At 39.1% G+C, this 9,136-nt stretch overlaps 1 protein-coding gene across 1 annotated transcript in view; it reads left to right on the top strand.

Annotated features, from left to right (window-relative positions):
- Positions 1-6,759, top strand: part of NTN4 (netrin 4) — a 174,662-nt gene extending 167,903 nt beyond the window's left edge. Inside the window, exons 9-10 of the mRNA XM_006888490.1 lie at positions 3,364-3,534; positions 6,623-6,759. Coding sequence (XP_006888552.1) covers positions 3,364-3,534; positions 6,623-6,759 — 308 coding nt within the window. The remainder of the gene's footprint in view (positions 1-3,363; positions 3,535-6,622) is intronic.
- The last annotated feature ends 2,377 nt before the right edge of the window (positions 6,760-9,136 follow it).

The following is a 9,136-nucleotide window of genomic DNA, read 5'->3' as shown; positions in this document are numbered from 1 at the left end:
AGGGTGGAGGGACAGCACAGGAGGGAAAGCCCCCTATGAGGTAGATTGATTCAGTGGCGGGTAATTGGGATGGGTGTGTCGGAGACGGTGCGATTGGCACAGGACAGAGCAGGGGTTAGGGCTGTTGTACATAGGGTCGCTATGAGTCACAAGTGACTCGATGGCACATAACAACAACAACAACAATCCAAAGGTTGGCAATTTGAAGCCACTGGCAGTTCTGTGGGAGAAAGATGTGGCAATGGACTCCCATAAAGATTACAATCTGAAATTCCCACGAGCAGCTCTTCTCTGTCCTGTAGGGTCTCTATGAGTCAGAATCAATATGAGTATTCATATTTTGGTTTTAATAATTAAGGAACTAAATTTCCACCTGTTCCTCTAGCAAAGAAGCTAGTGGGATTAAAACTCCTGCCTCTCCGTTGTTGTAGAACCAACTCATAGCTAACCCACCACTGGGTTTTCAGAGACTGTAAAACATATGAGAGAGAAGTGCTAATCTTTCACATAGCAGCTGGGGGATTTGAACTACCTGCCTTAGGGTTGGCAGCATTATCTCCTTACCCACCAGCCTGGTAGAGCTCAACTTTTCAATTAGAAGACTGCTTTAACCACTACCACCAAGAATTATTTTAATAATAATGTCCGTCTTGCTCATTACTGTCAAATCAGAGCCAACTCATACCTAACCCTCCTACAGATTTTCAGAAGCTATAAATCACTTTGGAGGAGATTGCCTGCCCTTTTCCTGTGGAGCAGTAGTGGATCCAAACCACTTGATATTGGGTTTGACAGCACAACTCCTTTCCCTCTAGGCCACCAGAGCTCTCATCATAATAATGATGACCTTTGATTGAGCTTTGGCCATGTGCCTAGTACATGCTTCATGCAGTCAACAGAATTCTAGTCCAGTCTCTACCCATGAGCCATGTGAGCTCAAACAATTTACTTGTTAAACATACTTCTTTACACATAAAATGACACTGGACAGTCATCTTCTCAGGATATGGAAATAGCAAAGATACAGTTCACATATTCACACAATCTTCCGTCAAGGTAGATAAGATTCAGTAGATACATTCCTAATAAGAGTATTGCATAAAAAGATTCCTAATAATATAAGAGTATTGCATACCAATGTTCCTTAGCTTTCCTTTCTTCTCCACCCCAGCATATTCCATTATTTAACCACCAACCATTTCATAGATGGATGAGCATACTAACCGTCAAAAACAAATTATAGGATGTTTAACTATTACCGCAGAGTAACCACTGGCTCATGGCAATCCCAAGTGTTAGCGGGTAGAACTATTAATGGGATTTTCTTGGCTCAAATTTGGTTATCTTTATATTAAGATAGTCTCTGTGGTTAAGAGTAGAACTTTTAAAGGCTTGAACATTGTTGTTGTTTGTTGTTGTTATATGCCGTTGAGTCGTTTCCGACTCATAGCGACCCTATGCACAACAGCCCTAAACCCTGCTCTATCCTGCGCCAACAGCACTGCCTCTGACACACCCATCCCGATTACCCCAGTCACCAAATCAATTCATCTCATAGAGGGTCTTCCCCTCCTGCGCTGTCCCTCCACCTTCCCAAGCATGATGTCCCTCTCTAAGGACCCGTCCCTCCTGGCAACATGTCCAAAGTATGTCAGACGAAGCCCCAGAATCCTTGCCTCCAAGGAGTAGCTTGGTTTAATCCTCTCCAAGATGAATCTGTTTGTTTTCCTGGCAGTCCATGGGACCTTCAGTACCCTTCTCCAGCACCACAGCTCAAAAGCATCCACTTTCCTTCTGTCCTCCCTAGTCATTGTCCAACTCTCTGATGCATAACAAGCGATTGCAAATACCATGACCTGTATCAGGCGCACCTTAGTCTCCAGGGAGACACTGTTGCTCCTGAGTACCTTTGAGAGGTCCCTAACAGCAGACTTTCCCATCGCGATACGCTTTTTGATTTCCTGACTGCTGGTACCAAGAGTGTTGACTGTGGAGCCGAGCAAACTGAAGCTGTGAACACTCTCAATCTCTTCGTCATCCATCCTGACGCTGCTAATTGGTCCAGTGGCGAGAATCTTTGTCTTCTTGACATTGAGCCTTAGTCCATACTGAAGGCTGCAGTCCTTGACCCTTCGCAGCAAGTGCATGAGGTCCTCCTCAGTTTCAGCAAGCAGGGTTGTGTCACCTGCATAATGGAGATTGTTAATAGATCTTCCACCAATCCTGATGCCACAATTCTCCTCATAGAGCCCAGTCTCTCGGTATGGAGACAGGATGCATCCCTGGCGTACACCCTTCCCAATTTTGAACAATGCAGTGTTACCCTGCTCTGTTCTGACTACTGCCTCTTGGTCCAAGTATAGGTTTTGTATTAGCACAATTAAATGTTCTGGGATTCCCATTCTTCTCAGAGTCAGCCACAGTTGAACATAGTATAGTTTAATACAGATAAATGAGATGAAATCAGTGGAAAAAATGGATGAGCCTAATGAATTTTTACAACAAATTTCTGTAACCAATCCATAGGGAGCTTTGGTGGCTTAGGGGTAAGGAGCTGCACTGTCAACCTAAAGACACACAGTTTGAATCCACCAGTTGCTCCCTGGAAGAAAGATGGGATATCAGCTCCAGTTTACTACCTCTGAAAACCCAATGGTGGGTCAGCTGTGGGTTGGTTTTGACTTGATGATACTCAACCACAGCAACATAGGGCAGGGTTCAGGCCTTGACTCAGTGGCACCCAACAACAATCATTACTATATCTAAGGCAAACAGATAGTTCTTAGGAAAAGTGCAGTCACAATGCTCTTTGGAAGCAAGGATGATCACCTCACGTACTTTGGGCATGTTGCTAAAAGAGACTATTCCTTGGAAAGGAATGTCATTGGAAAGATAGAGGGCCAGCAAAGAAAAGAAGAGCCTCACCAAGATGGACACAGTGATTGCAGCAGTGGGCTGAAGTAAGTCTGAGATGATGAGGATGGTGCAAGATAGGACAGGGTTCAGGTGTATTGTTCATAGGGCGCTATCAGTCGTACTCAACGACACCCTGACAACAGGGATCACTGGTGGCTTAGTGGTAAGGACTTGTGCCACAAACCCAAAGGAATGGAATTTTAATCTGCCAGCTATTCCCGGGGGAAAGGATGAACAATCTCCTCTCATATGATTTACTGCTACTGAAAAACTCTTGGAGGGTCAGCTATGGGCTTGTTGCTACCCCACGGCAAATACCACCAACAACAACCATTATTCATTCACCTTTCCATCTTACTCTGAAATGCACATCTAAATTGCTATTTATATTATCTGTACATAATATTAATTCTGTACATTTTTACTGTTAAAATTGTGTTGTTACAGTGTTAAAAATAAAAATTTTATCAGCTCATGATAAAGGTTCTCATGCCGAGGTCAATGTGAATGTTAAAAAAGTCTTAAAGTCTACCAAACTGAAGATTTTAAGAGGAAAGCGCACATTGTATCCAGAATCATGGACTAATAGAGGCTGTACTTGCCCAATTCTCAATCCTGGTAAGTATTAAGCTTTCCCACTTAAACACTTCCTTGTCTCTACTGATTTGCTGCTTGCCTGACATTCTCTGAATCACAATCTAAATAAACTCAGCAAAGGTGTCTCTCCTCTTTACTATTTAATTCTGAGAGGGACAAAAATGGAATTGCTTGAACTGGTATAAAAAAATTATTTCTCTTCCTTCTGTTCTAGAAAAGTAAAATATGTTAAAATCTAGCAATATGACACCCTCTGTCCTAAAAGTAAAGTCTCAGATTGGTGCCAGGTGCCAGTAGCAGAGTGGACTTTCACGAATTTATCTGTCATAAATACTTTATCTCAAAGTTAGCTCTTATTACAGTGCCCTGGGTAGAGCCTGTTCCCAAAGGAAGTGCAAATGCAAAATTCCATCTGTGCAAATAATGTTGAGTTCATTTTTACTATTGCATGAGAAGCATCTGTTTCTCCTGGACAGAAAACAACACTTGATTTCTCATCATCTTGTTTCTCATTAAATGATCACTCTGGTTTCAAATTAGAAACAGAAGAAATTTTTTTTTAATCTGTAGAATCTTAAAGAAACTCAGGATTCAGGGAACTATTATTGGCATCAAAGTGTGACTGCAGAGATAGAGGCACCACAACCCACGACAAATGTGCTCTTCATACTATGTCATGAGCTGCTTGTTTCTTTGTTTTGCCTGATTAAATCTGAAGACAGGATTGTGGTTTCTGATCATAATTCTACTGGTGTGTTCCATCAAGGCCTGGACTGAAGTAGTAACATTTTCCTCAGAGAGAGTAGGCTTTTGTAAAGAAATCATTTCCCCAGATTTCTCTCATGTTGTTGTCATCTGGGTCTTAATGACACTGATAAAACAAGCACATTGTTTACTTCTGGTGCTGATTCCTTCCAGATATTAACTCTAGGAAACTGCAGTTATAATAATACATCTTTTGTGAACTTTGATTAATAAATTTGAAAGAAGCAAATGGATAATAAGAAAGAGAATAATTTTTCAATAAAATATACCCACCAACCTAAACAATGATAAATCAAGAGAAAATTCTTGATTTGTTCTGATTGACCAGTTTCTCACACTTTTCTACTCCTTTCAATGTTTTATTTATATTAATTTAAATTTTAATAAAGGACAGGATTGTACACCGGTGTGTATTTGTATATATCAAAAGAACAAATTAAGTAAAACCTTGGACTTTGAGCACGGGGAACTCACTCACTTATTGCCGTCAAGTTGCTTCCAACTCCTAGGGACCTTCCATTGGGTTTCCAAGTCTGTAAATCTTAACAGGAGGAAACTGCCCATCTTTCTCCTGTGAAGCCTCTGTGGATTTGAATTACTAGTGGATTGGAACTTCCAGAGACATACAGCTTTATGATTGGCAGTGCAAAATGCTATGAACTGTGCCACTGGGGCTCCTACAGAACACTACTAATCATTTAAAATCTATTTCCAAACGGTGTATGCTTAGAGAACGCTTGTGGTTTAGTGGTAAGGAATTGTGCTGCCAATGCAAAGGTAAGCAGTTCAAATCCACCAACTGCTCCACAAAACAAAGATGGACGGTATCCTCCTGCGCAATCTATAGGCTATGAAAGGCTCTGAAAACCTCCTGGAAGGTCAGCCACAGGTCAGGTCTGACTCAATGGCACACAACAAAAACAATAATAGCATGTGCTTTGTGAATACTCCTGTAATCACTTTTCTACTACCTTAGCAAATGTTTGGGGCTTCCCCCCGCCCATGTCTGCCCAGTTTTTGAGTGAGACATTAAAAACAAAAGCTTTGACTGTCTGAGCCACCCTCCAGGAAGTGAACTATACTTCCTAATCAGGTTTCTGCCAAGGAGTCAAAGAATCAACCGAGTTCATCACAATTGAAAACACAAGCGCAATTATTCAAAGAATTCTTGAAAACATGTTTACTTGCTTTGAAGAAAAGACTGGGACCTGCCAAAGCAAAACCAGACACTCTTTCATTTTACTTTGTTTTTCCATTTTTATAAGTTCAATAGCTAAAGCCGAAAGAAAGTTGATAAGAAAATTCTGAAACTTTACACGCACACTTGCTTTCTTTGCCACTTTTGAAAAGGAGCAATCTAATGGGGCATCCTTACAAATTCATTCACTCTTAACGTTCATAAGTAGGTTCCTTCTTCTCTTAGTTATATACTTCAGAATGCCAAGAATAGAATGAAAGTCTATTTTCTTTTTCTATGAGAGAGCTCTGATGGCCTAGTGGCAAGAAGCTCTGCTGCAATCCCAAAGGTACATGGTTCGAGGCCACCAGGTGCTCTGTGGGAAAAGAATGGGCAGTCTCCTCCCATGAGATTAACTGTCTCTGAAAACCCACCAGAGGGCCGGCTATAGGTTGGTTTGGACTTTATAGTACACAACAACGTCACTGCAAAATAAACTTTATGCCTTCAAACATATGGCCAAGGAGATAGTGTAGAGCAGTGTCTCTACAGCTGCATTAACATTTTGATAGACTGAGATAGGAAAATCAAATTATTTTATTTTATATGGTGTCATACTTTTTTGAAGGGGGAAAGAATAACACCTCAGCACTCATATATTTATGGTTTATAGTTTATATAGTCTTGGTCTGAATGTGGAACAAATAACAGCTGAAATGGAATAAGCATTTCCTAAAAGGCCCTGGTGGTGTGTTACATGTTGGGCTAACGGAAAGGTCAGCAGTTCAAATCCATTGGCCACTCTGCCAGGAGACAGATGGACAGTCTGCTCTTGTAAAGACTTACAGCCTCAAAAATCCAATGGAATGTTGCCATGTGGGTTAATTCCAATCCATAGGAAAAACTATAGGACAAAGTAGAATTGTGTGATAGTTTCTGCGAGCTTAACTATTTATGAAAGCAGAATGCCACATCATTCTTCTACAGGGCAGCTTGTAGGTCCAAACACCCAACCTTGTGGTTAGGAGTGTTTAATCACTGCACCACCAGATATCCTTCAGGATACTATATACTATACTGTACTATACACTATATACTATACTATACTATACTATACTATACTATACTATACTATAGCTACTATATCCTAATTTTGTTCTCTTTTAGGCTTGGAGTACCTTGTAGCAGGACACGAGGATGTAAGAACAGGCAAACTAATTGTGAATATGAAAAGTTTTGTCCAGCACTGGAAACCGTCTCTTGGAAGAAAAGTCATGGACATTTTAAAAAGGGAGTGCAAGTAACAATCAAGGCATATAGCCCATGATGGCACTTCTCCATGTACAAAACCTAACGGAAATGGACTAAAGCATCTTTTGCCTGCAGAACAGCTGGTGGATTGAAACTGGCGACCTTTTGGACAGTAGCCAAACGTTTAACCACTGCACCAGCAGGGATCCTCTGATAGAAAGGAGACCTCAAAAATGTAACTGGAATTTTGTTTTAAGTGCCAAAATGAATAGAATTGTCCAATTCATAGGCTTTGTCTAGTCCAATCTCTCCTGAGCCCATGTTTAAATACAGTTTGGTTTCATAAAGTAAAATAGAAGACCCCATGCTGAAACCTGTTTCTATGGGACTGATTCTGAAATTCATAACTACTAAGAATATTTGAATAGCAGCACGATATTTAGCTTTAATCCATTAAGGGCAATATATTTAATGAGAATTTCTCCCAGCTTCAGATATGTTACTTCCATTTGATGCTACTTAAATTAATTCATAAGATTTTAAGAAATCCCAACCCTAATATCAGGAAAGGTGTTTCTTAAAAAGAGCCTTCTCTTGTTTGTGATGTATGAACTTTGGTTTGTGGGGTGTTACATGGAACCTCTCCACATGTGTGTAGTATTTCCTTGTATAAAGCACTTTACTACCTACCATTTGTGTTGTAAAAGTTTGGAGATTATTGTTAACAGAAAGAAAAGGAGGTGTTAAGAAAAGCTACTGAAACAGAAGCACTGCCATTACATGTGGATGAAAGTGACCATATAAAGGGGTTGTATTATTTAACTGAACACTTGGAGAAACTATGTTTCCAAGAAGCTGCCACCTTAAAGGAAAGTATGTTTGCATGAAGTCTCAACTTCAGGCTAAATGTTAGGATCTTAGAGCCCACAGATATTGAGAATAATAAAGCTAAAATGCAAAACAAAACCAGAAGAGAGACTTTAAGAGAAAGGAATCATAGGTGTAAAAATATACTTGCATAAAATAGAAATGGATTTTTAAATTTTAAAAGGTTCATTTATTTGTGATGCACTTGTATATTCTTCAAAAATTATTATAGGCACAGAACATGTTTTATTTTTGTGTTTAGTATTTAAATCAAAACTGTTTTATTACTGGTCTTTATTAACAGTATGTGGCCCATTGTATATCCAGTTGTTAACACAATGTATGTGATAAATCACCAAATTACAGTTTTCCCATTATCCATTTTCTGTACCCATGCACCACACATAAGCAAGACACACACAGTTTCTTCTCTACTTGAATATACAAAACATGAACCACAGTGCCATAAGATTAACTTCACATACAGAACATGTATTTTCCTGAGGTCCTGTGGACTTGCAAAAAATATATATATATTGCTTTGTAATTTGTTTTTATATTTCATATAATAAATTTGATGTAATAAAGGACGATGATCTGCAGGTTTTGTCTCAATTCCTGATTGGTTCTTTCAGTCATGCTAAAGACTGCCTTCTCTTCATCAGGGACTCAAATCTAATTCCTTAAGTTAGGAAAATAAAATAAGGGTCTGCTACATCTAACCTGCTACACTGGAGTTTTGGAATGGCTTGGAAGCTAGGTCAGATGGGTTTAATTTCTGTACTCTTTGGATAGCAACTATTTCATTAGGTACACTGAAGTTTTTAAATTATATTTACTTTTAAATTTAGAATATGTACAAGTTCATTGTAGAAAATGCAAATAGATACATTAACTGTATTGTAGAAACTGTATTTATATGGATATAATGGGTGGGAAAACACATACTTAAACCATTGTGAGGTAACAATTGTTATCATTTTCACATTTATGCATTTGCATACCTTTCCTAGAATTATTACATGTACTCTTTTTTTTTCTGTAGTGCCTTTTTCCACTAATTTATTTATAAAATTCTAATACAAATTCAAACAAATTCTTTTCATTTCTCTCACCCCTCCTATCCATCAAATTGTACAATCCAATGATAATTTCCGCTTCCCCCTGTCCATCCACATCCCTCTGCTTCCAGCCTCTCCCATCCCTCCTGGATCCTTACACTCATTCTACAATAAGAGTCTTATACAATATCTATCCTTGTGGGACTGAGTTAGTTCACTCAGCATAATGCTCTCCAGTCCCTCCCAAGTTAGGGAATAATTTACAAAGTGATTGCTCCCAAGTGCTGCATAGTATTTCATTGTGTGAATGTACAATAATTTCTCAATCCATTCGTTTGTGGTTGGACATTTGCGCTGTTTCCATGTTCTTGTGATGGTAAATAATGTTGCTATGAACAATGGTATACAAATCTCAATTTGTGCCTCAGTTTTCATATTTTCATAATACTCTCACATGTATTCTTATGATGTTTTTTTAACTTGTAGCATAGCTCTCAATCTT

This window comes from Elephantulus edwardii, unplaced genomic scaffold (assembly GCF_000299155.1).
Source record: "Elephantulus edwardii isolate Elephantulus edwardi_28Jun2011 unplaced genomic scaffold, EleEdw1.0 scaffold00068, whole genome shotgun sequence".
Classification (NCBI taxonomy): Eukaryota; Metazoa; Chordata; class Mammalia; order Macroscelidea; family Macroscelididae; genus Elephantulus; species Elephantulus edwardii.
This window is presented reverse-complemented; position numbering and strand designations above follow the sequence as displayed.